The 20,308-nt window shown below is 35.5% G+C and overlaps 1 protein-coding gene across 5 annotated transcripts in view; it reads left to right on the forward strand.

Moving 5' to 3' along the window:
• MED13 (mediator complex subunit 13) overlaps nucleotides 1-20,308 on the forward strand; it is a 102,696-nt gene that overhangs the window by 77,467 nt on the left and 4,921 nt on the right. For 3 of the 5 annotated variants that reach the window (XR_005364612.1, XM_038547957.1, XM_038547958.1), the window contains exons 18-28: nucleotides 3,225-3,448; nucleotides 5,567-5,756; nucleotides 6,689-7,151; nucleotides 8,741-8,960; nucleotides 10,021-10,212; nucleotides 10,392-10,615; nucleotides 12,525-12,667; nucleotides 13,367-13,525; nucleotides 13,614-13,799; nucleotides 15,935-16,083; nucleotides 17,612-17,785. Coding sequence is in view for 3 of the 5 variants with exons in the window: in XM_038547957.1 (XP_038403885.1) it covers nucleotides 3,225-3,448; nucleotides 5,567-5,756; nucleotides 6,689-7,151; nucleotides 8,741-8,960; nucleotides 10,021-10,212; nucleotides 10,392-10,615; nucleotides 12,525-12,667; nucleotides 13,367-13,525; nucleotides 13,614-13,799; nucleotides 15,935-16,083; nucleotides 17,612-17,785 (2,324 nt within the window). In the remaining 2 variants the exon portion in view is untranslated. Of the gene's footprint in view, nucleotides 1-3,224; nucleotides 3,449-5,566; nucleotides 5,757-6,688; nucleotides 7,152-8,740; nucleotides 8,961-10,020; nucleotides 10,213-10,391; nucleotides 10,616-12,524; nucleotides 12,668-13,366; nucleotides 13,526-13,613; nucleotides 13,800-15,934; nucleotides 16,084-17,611; nucleotides 17,786-19,245; nucleotides 19,321-20,308 lie in introns of all 5 variants that reach the window. The other 2 variants (XR_005364613.1, XM_038547959.1) reach the window with 2 other exon arrangements.

Here is a 20,308-nt window from a genome sequence, read left to right on the forward strand (position 1 = left end):
GAATAAGCACATTTGTTTTCCTTAAATATTTTTATGGCATATACTTGACTTAAGACTAGTGTGGTAAATCTTAGCCTTCATTACTTCAGACATTTCCAACATTCACTTTACTAGGCTCTCCTCTTCTTCAGAAAGAACAGCTTCACTTAAATCTATTTTTACAGATTAGACTAATCAATTAAGGTTTTATATGAAGAAGAATCATACTGTCAATTTTTTTAAATGAACACTACTTTCATTGTAAATTATCATTTTACAAAGTTGAATGAAGAATGGGGCAAAAAAGGAGGGGATAATACTAGTGATGAAAGACTGCTAGTTCTTCATTAAAAAAAAGAAAAGGCAGAAATTTGCTGGTTTTAAAAGTAGCAAATGCATGCTCTAATATCACCATAGAGGGGTGCCTGGCTGGCTCAGTTGTTGGAGCATGTGGCCCTTGATCTCAGGGATGTGTGAGTTCAAGCTCCACATTGGGTATAGAGATTACTTAAAATCCTTGGGGCGCTTGGATGGCTCAGTTGGTTAAGCGTCTGTCTTCGGCTCAGGTTATGATCCCAGAGTCCTGGGATGGAAGCTCCATGTTGGGACCCTGCTTCACTCTCCCACTACCCCACCCCCTGCCTGTGCTTACTCTCTCTATAAAATAAAAAGAGCTTTTTAATATAATAAAATCTTTAACTATATCTATTAAGATTTATGGTCATCTATCAAGGCAAAGAACATTCAAAATACTTGAATTATCTTTTGAAGATTGTCTCTGAAAGGTGGAAGTGAAGCTTTTAAGATATATTTGGAATAATAGTTTTTAACATTGAAATCTTTGACTTCCATGCATAGTTTTAGAATGCACTATGTACAGAAGTAGTAGATTTGCTCATATTTTCCTTTTCTTTTTTTAATGGCTAAATAATCATTTAAAAAAAATTGACAATCAGTGAAGAATGCAGGTTAACTATATTTTTACATTTTTTAAAAAACCAAAATAGTGAGACACCTGGGTGGTTCAGTGGTTGGGCGTCTGCCTTCAGCTCAGGGTGTGATCTACCAGTTCTGTGATCGAGTCTGACATCGAGCTCCCTGTGTGGGGCCTGCTTCTCTCTGACTATGTCTCTGCCTCTCTCTGTGTGTCTCTAATGAGTAAAGAAATAAAATATTAAAAAAAAAAAAGTAGTAGACACATACATGCACACTTCTGCCCCTTACTGACCAGTACATATAGATCTACCTTATTTATTTACTTATTTATTTTTAAAGATTTTATTGATTTATTCATGAGAGACACAGAGAGGCAGAGACACAGGCAGAGGGAGAAGCAGGCTCCATGCAGAGACCCCGATGTGGGACTCGATCCCAGGTCTCCAGGATCATGCCTTGGGCTGAAGGCGGCGCTAAAGCACTGAGCCACCAGGTTGGCTGTCCTATCTACCTTTATTTTTAATGGGTTCACATATTTCATCGTTCTTTATGTATGGTGATATTTTACCAATCCATTTACCAGTGTTTATGGACCTATTGTTTCTGTCATCATCATCACAACTGTTTTTCTATATTGCATACATTCCTGGCTTAAAGGATGTATGCTTTTGTTGTGTATTTATTTATTTATTTATTTATTTATTTATTTATTTATTTATTTATTTATTTTTTAGTACTGCCAAATTACTCTCTATATAACAGTTTAAACTCCCATCAGCAAAATACCTGTTTCCCCAAACCCTTGCCAGTAGGTGCTGAGTGAATGGGTGAAAATGGTTGTTTTATTATACTTTGAGAAATATAATAGTACAGACTGTAAGAATAGAGTTCCTGGCCTCTAATTCCATATCTATCACTTCTTGTATGATATTGGATAAGTTGCTTAACTTTTTTTTTTTAACTAAAAATTTTTATTAATCCATGAAAGATACAGAGAGAGAGGTAGAGACATAGGCAGAGGGAAAAGCAGGCTCCCCGGGGATCCCGATGTGGGACTCGATCCTAGAACCTGGGATCACAACCTGAGCCAAAGGCAGGTGCTCAGCCACTGAGCCACTCAGGTGTCCCAGTTGCTTAACTTCTTCATTCCTGCTTTCTCATCTCTCAAATGAGATTCATATTAGTATCTGCCTTATATGATTTTTGTGAGGATTAAATGAGTTAATACGTATAAAGATCTTTGAACAGTTCCTAGCACATAGTAAATGTTATGATTGTTCACTATTAAAATTGCTTTCTCTTAAAGAGATTGAGCACTGTTTACGTATCAGATATTTCTGTTTCTGTGAATTTTGTTCATATCTTTTACCCATTTTTCTGTTAGGTTGTTGATCATTTTCTTAGGGATTTATATAAGTCGCCTTTATATGGTAGGGAAATTAACCTTTTTGTCATATGCATTATAAACCTTTCTCCCAATTTGGTGTTAATTATTTGGCTTTTTTATAGTGTTTTTTATGCCAAGTTTTAAAATATATATAGTCAGATTAATCTGCTTTTAAATGAGCATATTTTGCGTTATGCTTAGAAAAGCTTTCTCCAATCCAAATTTATAGAAAATAAAACTCCCCTCCTATGTTTTCTTTTGTACTAAGTTTTTTCATTCAACTTAATTTTTTTTTTTACAGCCATGTAAAGGTATAAGTCATATGTTCCATTAAGACCATTCATTTAGCAGGGCAGCCCCGGTGGCGCAGCAGTTTGGCGCCGCCTGCAGCCTGGGGCGTGATCCTGGAGTCCCGGGATCGAGTCCCACATTGGGCTCCCTGCATGGAGCCTGCTTCTCCCTCTGCCTGTGTCTCTGCCTCTCTCTCTGTGTGTGTCTATGAATAAATAAACAAAATCTTTAAAAAGAAAAGGCCATTTAGCAAATTGCTAACTGTGGAAAAGTCTCAATTATTGATTGGCTTTAGATATTTTTGTCTTTTTTTTTTAATTTAATTTTTTTTAATTTATTTATGATAGTCACACACACACACAGAGAGAGAGAGAGGCAGAGACACAGGCAGAAGGAGAAGCAGGCTCCATGTACCGGGAGCCCGACGTGGGATTCGATCCCGGGTCTTCAGGATCGCGCCCTGGGCCAAAGGCAGGCGCCAAACCTGCTGCGCCACCCAGGGATCCCGATATTTTTGTCTTGAATAAAATATTTTTAATAATAACGATTTCAGTAACTTTGACATTTAAATAAAAGGAAGACACGTAACTTTTCTTAAATGTTTTTCTTAAAATATGTTTTTCTTATTTAGGAACTGATGAATCCCCTGAACCACTGCCAATCCCTACGTTTTTGTTGGGTTATGATTATGATTTTCTGGTGCTTTCTCCATTTGCACTCCCCTATTGGGAGAGACTTATGCTGGAACCCTATGGATCTCAAAGAGATATAGCCTATGTTGTATTATGTCCAGAAAATGAAGCCTTGTTAAATGGAGCCAAAAGCTTTTTTAGAGACCTCACTGCAATATATGAGGTAGGTGTTTAAAAAGAGGTAGCATTCCTATAATTAAGTCTCTTATGGCATAGGAAAAACAGGGTCACCGGAGGGGAGGACGGTAGGGGGACTGGGTAACTGGGTGATGAACATTAAGGTGGGCATGTGATGTAATGAGCATTGGGTGTTATATAAGACTGATGAACCAATGACCTCTCCCTCTGAAACCAATAAAACATTATGTTAATTAATTGAATTTAAAGAAAATTTTATAAGAGTAGCATTCAGTTGGGAGTCTGCTTTTCCATTCTCCCTCTTCCCCTCCCCCTGGCTCATGCTCACTCACTCTCTTTCTCTCTCTCTTAAATAAATAAATAAAAATATTTAAGATATAAAAAGAGGTAGCTTTTTAAAACTATAATTTGTATGTTTATGTATGAAATATACTGGAAAGTTGAATTGATTGGGATGGGTAATAATGATGTGAAACTGGTTGTGTAGTTCTCATGCTAGCCAGTGGTGTTCTTCACAGCATTTGACCCGAACTGTTCATTAGGTGTGTGTGCCATGGTTCACAGTAGAAATTGCTATATTGAGGAAAAACCATTGAGGGCATATATATGCCACTTAGGATCTTTTTTTTTTTTTTTTAAACATCTTTTTTTTTTTGAAACGAAGAGTTGCATTGTTGAATAGCCAGGAAGAAAATTACACTTACAGAAATTCTAGTTCTGATTGTCTAGGGCCTCAGGTACTGACAATAGGCCTTGCTTTCATAAAGTAAGCCTGTGTTAGATTTCTCTGTGATCTGTATCATTTCTGAAATTCTTGATTGTTCTTTTTAATTCTTGACTGATCTTATAATTTTCATGTTGTGTCCATCACTGAGTGCAGTGATTACAGATTTTAAGTGGTACAGGACATCAAGTCTTAATTATACTTCCTTTCCCCATAAATGCTTAGAAATCAGTCTTTAAAATTTAATTTCTTCTATAGTCTGAGTTGTTAGTTTGTGCTAGTTTAGTTCCTAATAAGTGTTCCACTTAATTACAAGGTATCTGTAGTGTATTTTGTAGAAAGAAGTATTTTCCAAAGAGTGTTACTTGGAACATTGGTTCTGCAAAATCTTTCTGGAAAAAATTCCATAATTAATCAGATTTGGGGGAAATATTATGTATTATATTACTTTTTAAGAGATTTTCTATTCATACTAGTTTATTAAAACCTTTGAAAGTTTGTTGTTTTCTTTTTTAAGCCTTTGAAAATCTTAACAGTAAAGAAATCCTCTGTCCAGGGATGCCTGGCTGGCTCAGTCAGTGGAATGTCTCACTCTTGATCTCAAGATTGTGAGTTCGGGCCCCCACATTATGTGTGGAATGTACTTTAAAAAAAAAAAAATCCTCTGTCTAAATTTTTTAAATTTAGTGTTAGAAACTTGATATTGGGCTTCTTGTAACAAACATCAGTGGCCCACAGAATTGGAGGGAGAGCTGGCAATTACATAATATATTTATATACCAATTTTTATTTTGACTTGATTTGGATGTATGTACGTATTTATGTTCACTTATATCTGTATTCTTCAAGTCTTCATTATTCAAACCACATGGTTCTTAACCTGGATGTTTTATTTCATTAGTGATAGTTTAATTTTGAAAAAAAATTTAATGGATTTCTAATGTAAAAAGAAAAAGATAGGGAGCCTGGGTGCCTCAGCAGTTGAGCATCTGCCTTCAGCCCAGGGCGCGATCCTGGAGTCCTGGCATCAAGTCCCACATCGGGCTCCCTGCATGGAGCCTGCTTCTCTTGTGCCTATGTCTCTGCCTCTCTCTCTGTGTCTCATGAATAAATCAATAAAATCTTAAAAAAAAAAAAAAAAGGAAAAAGATGTACCTTTTCATTTGATATTTTTATCCCAAATATTAATAATAAATTATAAATCTTAATTTAAATAACTTAAATGCTTAGGGCACCTGGCTGGCTCAGTTGGTAGAACGTGCAACTCTTGATCTCAGGGTTGTGAGTTCAGCCCATGTTGGATTTAGAAATTACTTAGAAATATATCTTTTAAAAAAATAACTAAAATGCTTTATTTTATAGTGTATACTCAAATACTATAATAAAATCACTAATTCTGCTTTCTATGTATATCTGTAGTCCTGTCGATTAGGTCAACATAGACCTATTTCTCGACTGTTGACAGATGGAATCATGAGAGTTGGATCTACTGCATCAAAGAAACTATCAGAAAAGTTGGTAGCCGAATGGTTTTCTCAGGCAGCTGATGGTAACAATGAAGCATTTTCTAAACTCAAGCTTTATGCACAAGTCTGCAGATATGACCTAGGTATTAAATTTGTATTTCTTTTATAAGACCAATGGTAGCAAAGTATAGCTCAAGGTATCTGTTGTTTTTGTAAATAAAACTTTACTGGAACCCAGCCCTGTTCATATATTTCTTACTGTCTGTTGCTGCTTTTGTGCTACAATATCAGAACAATCGTTGAGACAGAGATGATGTGGCCCAGAAAACCCAAAATATTTACTGACTCTCAACAGAAAAAGTTTGCTGATCCCTAAAATAGGAATCCCATCAGATAAGAAATTTGGGGTATAAAAAATTGGCTTTGCTTCTGTAGGATCTGATGAATTTGTGTTTTTATTTAAGCTTATTAACATTAAGATTCTTGAATTATTAATAGTTCAGAGATGAAATAACTTGTAGTTACCTCTCTGTAATACCAAGAAACAGTTCTTTGTTGGAACTAAGAAAATGATTATTTTAGACTTGCTTTTAACACCCTTGAATTAACACTGGATTAATTATCAATGGACTTCAGACTTAATCCAAAGAAACACAGAACCAAAATATTGACCCTCATTAGGCATCCCTATAATAAACCCATGGTAGCATTTTCCATTTTATATCTAGTTAGCTCTTAGTTTAATCAGGATTTATTCAATTTACGATTTAGGAACCGTTTCAGTGGTTTGATGAAAATTTTCTAGATATTATTTTCATTTAATTAATTATGTCTAGTAAATGTAATTTTGTTATGCTTCCATGGGAACCATTTATTTTTTATGAGAATGCTGGTTTATTTTTTCAATTCCATTTCTTCAGTTCTGGGGGGAAATGAAAAGCTTGTATCTACTACAACTGTTAGCATGCAACTAATTACAAAAAGCATCAACTACATCGTTATTCACACAGTAGGATAAAAAAAAGAGCCAATCAGTGAAATAATTAAATATCCTGCCTGTTTTTATTATCTTTAGGTCCTTATCTTGCTTCCCAGCCTTTGGACAGCTCTCTACTTTCCCAGCCAAATTTAGTTGCCCCTGCAAGTCAGTCTTTGATTACTTCACCTCAGATGACAAATACTGGAAATGCTAATACTCCATCTGCCACCCTAGCGTCTGCAGCAAGCAGTACTATAACAGTGACTTCAGGTGTTGCCATGTCTTCTTCAGTTGCCACAGCTAATTCAACTTTGACCACAACTTCAACTTCATCTTCATCATCCTCCAACTTGAATAGTGGAGTATCATCAAATAAACTACCCTCATTTCCACCCTTTGGCAGTATGAACAGTAGTGCTACAGGATCCATGTCTACACAAGGGAATACAGTTCAAAATGGCCAGCTAGGAGGGCAACAGTCATCAGCTCTACAAACAGCTGGGATTTCTGGAGAATCATCTTCACTTCCTGCTCAACCTCATCCTGACGTGTCTGAAAGGTACCTTTGAATATACTATTCTTTGCAGAAGATAATCCTTGTGAATGAACACAGAGAGGTTTTTGGTCTTATCCTTGAAATTGTAGTTTTTGTAATGTTGATTATCTTTAAAATTTTAGTGCAGACTCTTCATAAAGTCTTTAACATAGAATCCTAAAATCTCAGTGTGACAATTAAGACCTTGAAAACCATGTAGTTCAACTATCCTGTGATGTTTGAATCTTTTCTATGACATAACTGTTAAGTAGTTTTGTCTTTTGCAAATCACTCCAACGATTTAGAAGTCACTATTGAACCAGTCTTTTCAGATCTTATTAGGAACCATACTGAGATTTGACTCTTCAGCTCTGTCATTTACTGGCTATGTGACTTTAGGAAAATTGTCTGACTTTTCTGAGCATGTTATCTATAAAATGGGAGCAGTAGGATATAATGTACACTAAGTGCTTTATGCAGTGCTTCCAAACACATGAGTTATATATAATGACAGCAATGATGACTGCAGCTCTGTTCCTTTGAAGGTATTGAGTGAGCTTCTCTTTTGATTTATTGGTTAGGTTAGCATGAGCTTGTTTATATCTTTCAGCTACCCAGATGCATTTTGCTCAAAGTTAAACTCATTTTATGTGAGTAAAAACAAACTATTATTTACCCTGATTGATCCATTCATCTTGAACATCTAAGTAGATTTGAGGTTTTAAAAAAATTGTATCACCGGGACGCCTGGGTGGCTCAGCGGTTAAATGTGTTTGCCTTTGACTCCGGGCGTGATCCTGGGGTCCGAAGATCGAGTCCCACATCGGGTTCCCTGCATGGAGCCTGCTTCTCCCTCTACCTGTGTTTCTGCCTCTCTCTCTCTCTCTGTCTCTCTCATGAATAAATAAATAAAACCTTTAAAAAAAATTGTATCACCATCAAAGAATGAAGCTTGTGCACTATTAAAAGTTATGAACCGCGAAATGAATAGGTATAGGCTAAAAATGTAGTAGAACATTGACTAAGGGGCAGCCGGGTGGCTCAGCAGTTTAGTGCCGCCTTCAGCCCAAGGCCTGATCCTGGAGACCCAGGATTGAGTCTGTCAGGCTCCCTGCATGGAGCCTGCTTCTCCCTCTACCTGTGTCTCTGCTTCTCTCTCTTTCTCTCTGTCTCTCTCATGAATAAATAAATAAAATCTTTAAAAAAAAAAAAAAAAACATTAAGCCTGAAAACGTGTTATCTTTCTGGTTTAGCTGTGCTTTGTGATTTTTAGCAGCTCAATTAACTATCTTTGTTTTAGTTTATGACTTAAGCACTATGCTCTCTAGTGTTTCTGGATATTCTGTGGTTTTAAAAATTCTATTCCCTTTTTTAATGCAAGACCTCTTAATGTAAGGGTGTTTGTATACCATTAAAATGTGTGTATAATGTTTACTCTCCTCTTTGAAGAGAAAGAGATGCCCCTTAACTTTTAGAGAACCTCTCTTGACACCCCACACCAGAAAAAGGGGAGAGGTTTTCTAAGAACTTGCTTTGTGAAAGGTACCATACCTCAAAAAAGGTATGGTACAACATTTTTTCCCCTAACTGTATATTTCTATCTTAAATTTTAGCACGATGGATCGGGATAAAGTGGGTATCCCCACAGATGGTGATTCACATGCAATCACTTATCCACCTGCAATTGTTGTTTATATAATTGATCCTTTTACCTATGAAAATAAAGATGAGAGCACTAATTCTTCTAATGTATGGACTTTGGGGCTACTTCGATGCTTTCTGGAAATGGTCCAGACTCTTCCTCCTCATATTAAGAGTACTGTTTCTGTGCAGGTAAGAATGATAACTTTTGCAAGTTAAATTTACATAAAACAGTCTGATGTAGACAGAAGTTTCAAAAATCTACAAGTTTATTTTCTTTAAAGCCAGATTCTTATTATATTTTACATTTTACTTTTAAGTGATATTATAATAGAACTGTTAGGGATTTTATAAAAGGTAAACTTTATTATCATACCACAATAATAGTGGAGAATTAAAAGACTGCATTTAAGTACATTATGTATTCCTTGTGCTATTTTTATGAGCCAGTTTTTAAATTCATAAACTTAAATAGAAGACTAGAGCATGGATCTTTATAAAATATAGTTCTAAATAAGATAGATTACAAGTAAAAATAGAAATTAATGATATTAGAGGTGCCTGGGTAGCTCAGTTGGTTAAGCATCTGAATCTTGATCTTAGCTCAGGTATTGATCTCAGGGTCATGAGTTCAAGCCCTGCTTTGGGCTCCACACTGGGCATAGAGCCTACATTTTAAAGGGGATGGGGGCCTAGGGCTCAGTTGGTTAAGTGCCTGACTCTTGATTTCAGCTCAGGTTATGATCTCAGGGTCCTGGGGTTGGGCCCCATGTTGGGCTCCATGCTCAGCGGGGAATCTTCTTGATCAAGAAGATTGAATCTTGAATCTTCTTGATCTCTTGATCTCTCTAAGATCAAGAGTCTCTTTCAGTCTCCCTTTGCCCCTCCCCCTGCTTGCACTTGCACTCTTGCTCTCTCTCAAAGTAAATAACTCTTAAAAAAATAAAAAAATTTTTAAAAAGAAAATGATACTAACTTGTTTGCAGAGATTTTTTCTTTATAGACTATAATAGGACTAATCAATGGCAATATTTATGTAACTGCTGTGTAAACATTTTAAAGGTTTTTACATAACCTGTTAGTAAAATTGATTCTTTAAAAACTTACATAATAAGAAAATATAATTCTTTAGAATATAATTTTATTAATTTTTAAGTTTTCTAGTAAATGTTTTTAGAGTTTTAGACCTACGATTCTTTTTATTTTTATTTTTGGATGTTTAACCTTTATAATATTTGCCTATAATTTTTAGATTGTTCCTTGTCAGTACCTGTTGCAACCTGTGAAACACGAAGATAGACAAATCTATACCCAGCATTTAAAATCCCTGGCTTTTTCGGCCTTTACCCAGTGTCGGCGACCACTTCCAACATCAACCAATGTGAAAACATTGACTGGCTTTGGTCCAGGTTTAGCCATGGAAACTGCTCTTAAAAGTCCTGATGTAAGTATGTTTTCTATGACCAAAGTTAGTGAATGACTAAACATTTTTTTATTTTATACAAAACTAAGTGCAATTCTCTGTTTAATTCTCACTTTCTAATTATAATTGGGTGGAGATTTTCAATAAAGATTTTTCTATGATTGTATAGTACCATAGTACCTTGATTTTTTATTTTACAGAGACCAGAGTGTATTCGACTTTATACACCTCCTTTTATTCTGGCTCCAGTGAAGGATAAACAGACAGAGCTAGGAGAAACATTTGGAGAAGCTGGACAGAAATACAATGTTCTTTTCGTGGGCTACTGTTTATCACATGATCAAAGATGGATTCTTGCATCTTGCACAGATCTATATGGAGAACTTTTAGAAACTTGTATCATTAACATCGATGTCCCAAATAGGTACTTGTGTTTCCTTAAGTGTATCATTATATCATCCATTTAAAAAATGAATAGAAAAACTGTTTGGAAGGTTACGTACATTGGGTTTTGGGATTGTGGGTGCTTTTCACTTTTTTGGGTAGTGAATATATTGTATAATTAGAATTAGAAATAATTTTGATTGATCTCTGTTACACAGACAAAAGAGATTAAGGTCCCTAAATTCTATATAATAAAACTTGAGGCAATGATTTCAGCCTAAGAAATTTTAAAGAATGGAATGAGAGAGCCCTTTGTAATTAAAAAATCTAGTAGAGTATTCTATAACATTTAACTTCTCAAGTACCATCTAAAATATAGTCCCTAATTAACTGAGTTTACTTCTTTACTAAAATTGTTGACTGAAAATTTTACCTTTTAAATGGAATGTCTTCTGAAAATGGTGGCCTAATTATTAGAATTCTTCTTTGTAGTAATTAGGTATCATGCCCAGTTTTTTATGAAGGCTAATAAATCACAACAGGTAAGCCTCATATTAAGTTATAACCTAATAGACACTTTTAGTAACATGTTTCAAGGCTAGTGAACATGGCCTAAGATTAGAACCTGAAAGGCAAGTCCATGAAGTAATTTTCCATTTTGAGGTTTGGCTCTGTCCTTTATTTTTTTTATTATATAAAGGTCAGTTTCTTTAGTTCAGAAATTGAATATATGCAGAAATGTTTAATGAATATTTGGTTATAGTGGTGCTAAAGAAGCGAAATATAGAAACATTAATTTTATTTTATTGGTTATAAAGATTTATTGACCATTTTTAATATACCTTATTTCCTTGACACAATTTTGATTTTTTAAAAAATGGTCATTGAGTGAGCTTTGGGAATAGTATGCTTATCTGAGAAAGAATAGGGAAAGAATTACCTTTCAACACAAAGATGATATTGCCATTTTACTGAAAGTAGAAGTAAGATAATGGTTAAAAGGTCCAATTCTATAGAGTTGAGACCTGGGTTCGAATCCCAACTCTGCTACTTACTGGGTATGTGATCTTGAGAAAATTACTTTAGCCAACTGAGCTTCAGCTTACTTCTCTGTAAAGTTGGGAAAATAACTGCTTCATACAGTTTGTTACATTGAAAATGAGGTATTATGTAAATTGGGCATAATGCTTGCAGTGTATTAAGTACTCAGTAAATCATAGCTACCATTTGCTCAGCCACAGAGTGCTTATGTTATGTACTTGCTTAGTAAAGGACATGCATGCAGAAAACACAACAGTATTGTTTGGCCTGAGAAGTGTAGTGTGTTTGTTTGTTTGTTTTTCAATATTTGCTTATTTGAGAGAGAACGGCACACAGAGGGAGAGCGAGAAGCAGACTCCCCACTGAGCAGAGAGCCTGACGTGGGGCTCAAGCCCAAGATCCTGAGATCATGACCTGAGCCGAAGGCAGGCACTTAACTAACTGAGCCACGCATGTGCCCCTGTTTGATATTTTTTAACTTAAAGTATGGAGCAGGGGTTGGCACACCACAACCAGTGGGCCAAATCTGACTATACACATTTGTTTTAAGTGTCACCTATGGCTACTTTCATATTGTAGCAGCAGAATTATTGTTGCATCAGAATATTGATGGCCTACAAAGCTTAATATATTGGCCTTTTAAAGAAAAAATTTGTCATTTTCTGGTGTAGAACAGTGTTTCTGATGAATTTTGGTGGTTCATGGACAGTTTTTCATTTTAAGTAATCTGCTTTAATGTGTTATATGAAAAGCACAAAGCAGCATGGCAAACCTATGACTTTATGTATATCTTTGGTTAGGACTTAATGTAAAATTAAAGGACTAGTTTTTCACAAATTTGAGGTCTTTTAAAATGTTGTCATATGAATTTTAGAAATATTTAATTGTTTCTTTATTCTGTACAACAGGGCTCGCCGGAAAAAAGGATCTGCTAGGAGGTTTGGTCTACAGAAACTTTGGGAGTGGTGCTTAGGACTTGTACAAATGAGTTCATTACCATGGAGGGTTGTAATTGGCCGTTTAGGAAGGATTGGTCATGGAGAATTGAAAGGTAAAATTGTGCTTTGATTGTTAAGAACTTAAATTTCCGTTTTATGTTAATTAATATACTGTGAAACCACATCTAGGTGTATGTACTGAATAAAATGCAGAGATTATAAAAACTAATTTTTCTGCCTTCAAAGAGGAATCACATATGTCTAGGTCACAATTGGCCTAATTCCAATTTTAAAAGGACATTTTTCTATATTTTGACTTTAATACCAGTGTTCTTACTATTAATTATTTTTTGTCTTCCATTTTTTCCTCTTTCTGCTTATTATTCAGCTCATCCCCTGTTTAGCAGGTACTAATTAATGTTGACATACATTAAAGTTAGGGAGATAAAGGATGTTGTGTAACATCCGCAATAAGAGATTTTTGGCTTGGGATGCCTGGGTGGCTCAGCGGTTGGGCGTCTGCCTTCGACCAGGGAGTGATCCTGGAGTTCTGGGATCGAGTCCCACGTCGGGCTCCCTGCATGGAGCCTGCTTCTCTCTCTGCCTGTGTCTCTGCCTCTCTCTCTGTGTGTGTGTCTCATGAATAAATAAATAAAATCTTTTTTAAAAAGAGATATTTCGGCTTATTAAAATGGACTTCTATTTGCGGAATTCACTAATTTTAAAACTATTATGTTTTAACTTTGGTTAACAATGCTTTTACTTTGTGGGGTTTTTTTTTGTTTGTTTGTTTTAACTATTGTTACCCACAGATTGGAGCAGTTTGCTGAGTCGTCGAAACTTGCAGTCTCTAAGTAAAAGGCTCAAAGACATGTGTAGAATGTGTGGTATATCTGCTGCAGACTCTCCCAGCATTCTCAGTGCTTGCTTGGTAGCAATGGAACCCCAAGGCTCTTTTGTTATTATGCCAGGTTAGCTATCCTTAGTTTATATCAGATTTACTTCTTCATGCACTTGTGGTTCTTAGTATTATATGAGATTGATTCTCTTTATTTTCAGATTCTGTATCAACTGGTTCTGTATTTGGAAGAAGCACCACCCTAAACATGCAGACATCTCAGCTAAATACCCCACAAGATACATCATGTACTCATATACTTGTGTTCCCTACTTCTGCTTCTGTGCAAGTAGCTTCAGCTACTTACACCACTGAAAATTTGGACTTAGCTTTTAATCCCAACAATGGTAGGTGAATTGTTCTTTAAAGGTTTGCAAATACTAAGTAAGTCTTGATGATTGTGGCTGATTTTAGGCTGAAGAGTGCTTCCCCAAACCTATCTGTATCCAGTAAATGTTTCTGAAACCTATGAATGTTAACCTTAGTTGACCAAAGACTTTGCATATGTGACTACGTTAAAGATCATGAGTTGGAGAGGTTATCCTGGGTTAGGCAGATGGGTCCTAAAAGTAATCACGTGTGTCCTTATAAGAGGGAGGCAGAGGGAAATTTGATAATGTATGCACAAAAGAGGAGAAGGTCATGTGATGGAAACAGAGGGAAGGAAAGTCAGAAATGGTGTTATGCTGCTGACTTTGAAGGTGGAAGAAGGGGCCATGAACCAAGGGATGCAAGGAATGTAGTTCTAGATTCTGGAAAAGAGAAGAAAACAGATTTACCACAGAACCTCCAGAAAGAGCATAGGCCTCTGGTGCCTGATTTTGACCTAATGACCAGTAGTTTGATTTCAGCCCAGTAAAATTGATTTTGGACTTCTGGCCCCCAGAACTATAGAGAATGAAGGTGTGTTGTTTTAAGTCAACAAGATTGTGGTAATTGACTAAAGAGGCAGTAGGAAACTAATACAGTCATTATTCTACCTTACTGATATTGGAACTGATATTTATCTCGTAAATATTTACTTATTTTAAAAGGCAACATTTATCATAAAATGCATAGGTTTTTTTGCCTGTGCTGCTACTTGTACATAGACCATAGACTTTGCAGCACATTTTATATTCCTTCTAAATTGATTTGTCAAGGGCAGCCCCAGTGGCACAGTGGTTTAGCGCCACCTGCAGCCTGGGGTGTGATCCTGGAGATACAGGATCGAGTCCCACATCGGGCTCCCTGCATGGGGCCTGCTTCTCCCTCTGCCTCTCTCTCTCTCTCTCTCTCTCTCTTTCTCTCTTCCCCCCTGCCCCGTGTGTCTCTATGAATAAATAAAATCTTTAAAAAAATAAAATAAATTGATTTGTCTAAATAATTTATATAAACTGCCATGCTAGAGAATAACGCCGGTAGATAAATTTATAGATTACAATTTAGTAGAAGAGAATAAGTGATACTCCATTTAGAAAATTGCACATTTCTAAAGTCACAAGTAATGGGCGCCTGGGTTGCTCAGTGAGTTGAGTGTCCTGCTCCTGATTTCGGCTTAGGTCCTGATCTCAGTGTCTTGGGATTAAGCGCCATGTCAGGCTCTGCGCTCAGCGTGGAGTCTGCTAGGGTTTCTCTTCCTTTGCTCAGATTTCCCGTGTGTGCGCTAGCGCATGCTTTCTCTCTCTGAAATAAAATCTTAAAAAAAACAAAGTCACAAGGAATATATATTATTTTTTTCTTTCAGTGTGTTATATGGTAACTTGAATATTTTACATAATAATAGAGTATTAATTGTGCATAGTCCCATTTTAAATACATTTTCATTTCTAGCTTATACCATGTTTTGTATTAGTTTCCTATTGCTGCTATAGCAAACTAACACATGCTTAGTAGCTTTAAACAACACACGTTTATTGCCTTACAGTTCTGGAGGTCAGGAGTTTAAAATCATTCTTAACTGGGCTATAGTCAATGTGTCTGCAGGGTTGGTTCTCTCTGGAAGCTCTAAGGAAGAACTGTTTCTTTGCTAGCTTTGCTAGCTTCTAGAGACCACCTCTTGCTCATGGCCCCTTCTACCATCTTCAGCAGCAGAGGTATAGCATCATCACCTCACCATCACTGACTCTAACACTACTGCCTCCCTCTTATTAGGACCCCTGTGATTACATTGGACCCACCTGGATAATCCAGAATAACCTCCCCATCTCAAGATCCTTAGCTTGATCACATCTGCAAAGTTCTTTATGGTAACATATTCACACATTCCTGGGATTAGGATGTGGACATCTTGGGGGGAGGGCATTATTCAGACTACCACATGTTTATGTGTATAATTATTTATATGGCTCCTAGAACAATACCTGGCAGATGGTAGACATTCAGTAGATGTTAATTAAATTAACCCATTTTGGTTGAAATTCATTAATTTATTTTAACCCTCTCCTCTAAATGACCGTGGGATGTGAAAAATAGAGTATTTATTTTTCCTTTTCCTGTATAGATGGAGCAGATGGAATGGGTATCTTTGATTTGTTAGACACCGGAGATGATCTTGACCCTGATATTATTAATATTCTTCCTGCATCTCCAACGGGGTCTCCCGTACATTCTCCAGGATCTCATTACCCCCATGGAGGTGATGCTGGCAAGGTAACCCTGTTATAAAAGCTTAGTTAATCTAAACGTTGTTCATTAACTTCGTGTAATGGATAGAGAAATGAAATACTGTTTTTTCCTTGGAAATGAGCAAGAAGTGAGATTAATGGTGCATTCTTGCACATCTGTCTTACAGATGTTAGTATTTTGAATTATGCATTATAAAGAGGGTCTCTAAGTTTCTACTGTCCTTGACTTGCTGTTTTCTAGATTACTTGGCTTTAGTCCTCCTTTTGTAGTTTTCCTGCCACTTTACTGTAGCTTCTGATCAGGTATAGGATCAGATTATCTGAGAATTAGTGTATGCTCTAAGAGCTGCCATTCATTATCAGAGTTGTGAGGAGGAACACAATAGAAATACTGATTTTTCTCATAAGAACAGAAGAAATGCTGACCACTTTCCTTCCCTCTGTCTTAATTTTTAGTATTTGGGAAGCAGGCTGTCTTGTCCTTCTATTTGAACTCAAAACTAACTGGGCTTGATTTGAATTACATCTTTATTTGGGTGAAACTATATATAGTGATTATTTGATTGTTATAGCATGCATATGTTTAGAAGCCTGTCTTTAAAATAAGGGAGGATCTTTGTCCAGTTTTACCTTGTATCCTTTTCTTCCTTTTTTTTTTTTAACTGAAATGAAGTGAAATTATTGGGGTACCTAGCTGGCTCAGTCAGTAAAGTATGCAACTCTTGATTTCGGGGTTTTAAGTTTGAGTTCCACATTGGGTGTAGAGATTACATAAAAATAAAAAAATCTTGGAAAATTAGATTATTGAAAAGCTATATATATGCACCACTAATCTCACTACTTTAATAAAACCATTTTTACTTTTAGCAAATTACCTTCCTTTCACGTATATTTATATTGCAGCTCTCAATATGTATAAATAAGTATAATCAGCTTTTTAATGTTGTTTTCCCATAATTTGTTATGTCCCAAAATATTGGACCTTTAAATATTTTATTTTTATCTGTTATAGGTAATGTTGCAATGAACTTTTCCATGCATATCATTTTGCTTCTTTTTATCTATTTCCTTAACATAAATACCAAGAACTACATGGACTAATCTAAAGGATATGAGCATCACTTACTAGATGTCCCTTCACATTGCCATAATGCTTTCCAAACGCTAATAACTACATTTTATAGTATTAGATGAACAAAGTGAAATTTAAATTATCTTTTGGATTGAGGTGTGGTGGTCAGGAATTAGTTGAGGGAGTATTAGGAAATAAGTTGAAATTTCATTAAACATTTGGTTGGAACACACTGAACATGACTCAGCATAATACTACCAACTTGTTAAACAGTTGGTATGTTAATTTCCTCATACAACCCTTAAAACTCTTTTAATATTGTTACTAATTATGGTCTTACTAAGTACATAGCAATTGATTTTTTCAGTATCCTTTAATATTTTTTTAAATTGATAAAAAGAGATTGGTTGCCATAAACCATTCTGTGTATCGAGTGCCTAGGTATATCAAATGAACTAACACACTTTTAATTCTATTTAAGGGTCAGGGTACTGATCGGCTACTTTCAACAGAATCTCATGATGAAGTAACTAATATTCTTCAGCAACCATTGGCCCTCGGTTACTTTGTATCAACTGCCAAAGCGGGTCCGTTACCTGACTGGTTCTGGTCAGCATGTCCTCAAGCACAATATCAGTGTCCCCTTTTTCTTAAGGTATTTCCATTTCTATGCCAGTTCCTAAATAATGCTAATTGATGCTTAATTCCTAAGAAATATCGAGAAGTGTCTAAGGTCTTATTAAATGCACTGTGAAATATGACAAAGTCACAAAGAAGTTCTCTAATTACAAAACAGCTCTACTTTTTAAATTGATACTAAGTTTGGACATATTTCTGGGACATTTGTTCTTATTATTTGCAGCTGCACATATGGAAATTTAGCGCTGGGTGAAACTTGTATTACTTTTAATCTAACCTTTTTCATTTTCTAGGTGAGCATGTTAAAGTTCAGAAAAACTCATTTTTCCAAAGTCATAAATGGGTAGTAGACTCAGGACTGCAGTCTGGATCCTTTCATGATTGTGCTGTTCTTTGAATTACATCCTACTGCTATTATGTCACAGTATTTTGGGTTTAAAGGATTCATAGTTTTGTAAGAATATTTGATAATAGGTCCATTTACTACCTCCTTAAATTTTTTTTCTAGCTTTGTGTAAATTGCTGTGTAAAACTATTAAGTGGTTTTCAAGTACTGAGATTCTCAGATCCATAGTGACTTATTTATCAAAACAAGTTCATTAGCAAGTGACATATCAAGGTTGAAATACATTATAAAATCGTAAAATGAAATGTGAAAGTCCTATCCAGAGTTTGTTAGTTTGTTACTGCTGCTTCTTACTACTATTCCAAAATAGGAAATTCAGATCTGATTCATTTATTTTTATATATACGCACAGAAGTTGACTATTGTATTCCAGAAGTCAGGGTAACCTAACTTCTTGCCAACTGATTTTTACTATAGGGTAAAGTCGGATACTGTGGTTTAGTTTCTTGGGGTTATATTTTCGTGGGTACTTGAACCAATAGGCTTGCTCTCTTTTAAGCCTGTTGCTATTAAATCTTGATACCCTTAGCCCACATATCATTGAGTCAGTGACATTTGAGACTAAGCATTGAACTTCTGTAGCACATTCATAAAGAATACAACAGCTGTTGATCTGAATTGACTATTGATGTGATAATATATTAGGAAGTGTCAGCCAAGGTAATAAAGTTTTATCATAAGATTTTTCTTCCCCTTCCAATATATGTACAGTGGTCTATACAGACCTCATTACAAGAACATATTCCCAAGTGTGTTTCTGCAAAATAGTAGTCCTTGGTGTTTCTACAAAACAAAGGGTTCTTTGGTCCTTTGGGAAGTGTTGCACATGCTTTCTACCCCCTTTTGTTGTTAAAATACATGTATGCACATTAAAGCCTCTGAAAAACAGCAGCAAATACCATTGTATACCTATTTCCCAAACTTACTTTAATACACAAGAAAGCGATTGTGTAACACCAATTAATAGTTCATGACCTTAGTGTTTCACGGAACATTTTTTTAGGAAACACCACTTTACAAAAAGTCCAAGGGACTATCCAGATTCTTTTCTACTCAATATTTATTTGCAGAGAGGATAGTGTAAAGTGGGCATTCACCCTCAGATACAGTGTAACAAGATTAGGACTTCTGGTCTGAATTACCAGGTAAGGCATAATTTACCATAATTTTGTTCACCTTTTGTTTTCATACATTCCATCTTATTTCCTACACCATAGGCAAAAATACCACCTGATGTGTTTCTGTTTACTTGGAAAAATAATAGATTTTTACCTAGATGATTAAAAGATCTTTTTATCATAGAAATTAAATGGTGATTTCTGGTCCTGACTATATTCATTTAATTTGTAGTGATCTGCCGAGACTTTTGCTTATAACTTATAAATTAAGAGTTTATGGGCAGTTAAAAAATATATATCTTTGATTATATCCTTGAATATATAACACAAGAATTTATATACATGTTACAGTTGTAGAGGAGAGATCACCTAAATATAAAATAGTACCTTTTACAGTATATGGAATGAGATCTGCTAAGAGTTTCTCCATCTCTCATAGTTTTTTTTAGCACTTTATATATAATGACTCCGTAAACAAAAAATGATTCACTTTAATTGAAATTCCTTTCTTCCACTCTTCATTGTCATACCAGAATGGGTGTGGCAGTTGTCACTAAGCCTCCATTATGAAATTGCATGGGCAAAAGAAGGCACTCTATGCACTGCATTAGAGTCCTCACCGTTCCACCACAGGTAGCTTTAAAATGTATAGCTTTTGTAAGCATTATATTTGCATATGCTTACTCCTGTTACATTTTTCAGTGCTAGACCTATGTGGATGTGCATAGTCTAAAGTTGTGTAACCTGTAGACAGACTCTTGAGGTTTATCAGCTTAGTGCTTCCTTAAACATTGACACATCTAGGCATGTTACACTGAAAAAGTAGATAACTTTAAATGACTTTTATGTAAATTCTTTTAGGATTATTATGTGATCTTAAAAATAGAGCTAAAGAAAATAAAGTAAGATTGAATATAAGCTATGCACTTGAAAATTACTTCTGTAAGCAAGAACAAGAAGCATCTTTATAGTGGTGCCCATTCATCACATAGGTCTAAAATGTATTTCATCAAGG

This window comes from Canis lupus, chromosome 9 (genome assembly GCF_011100685.1).
Source record: "Canis lupus familiaris isolate Mischka breed German Shepherd chromosome 9, alternate assembly UU_Cfam_GSD_1.0, whole genome shotgun sequence".
Classification (NCBI taxonomy): Eukaryota; Metazoa; Chordata; class Mammalia; order Carnivora; family Canidae; genus Canis; species Canis lupus.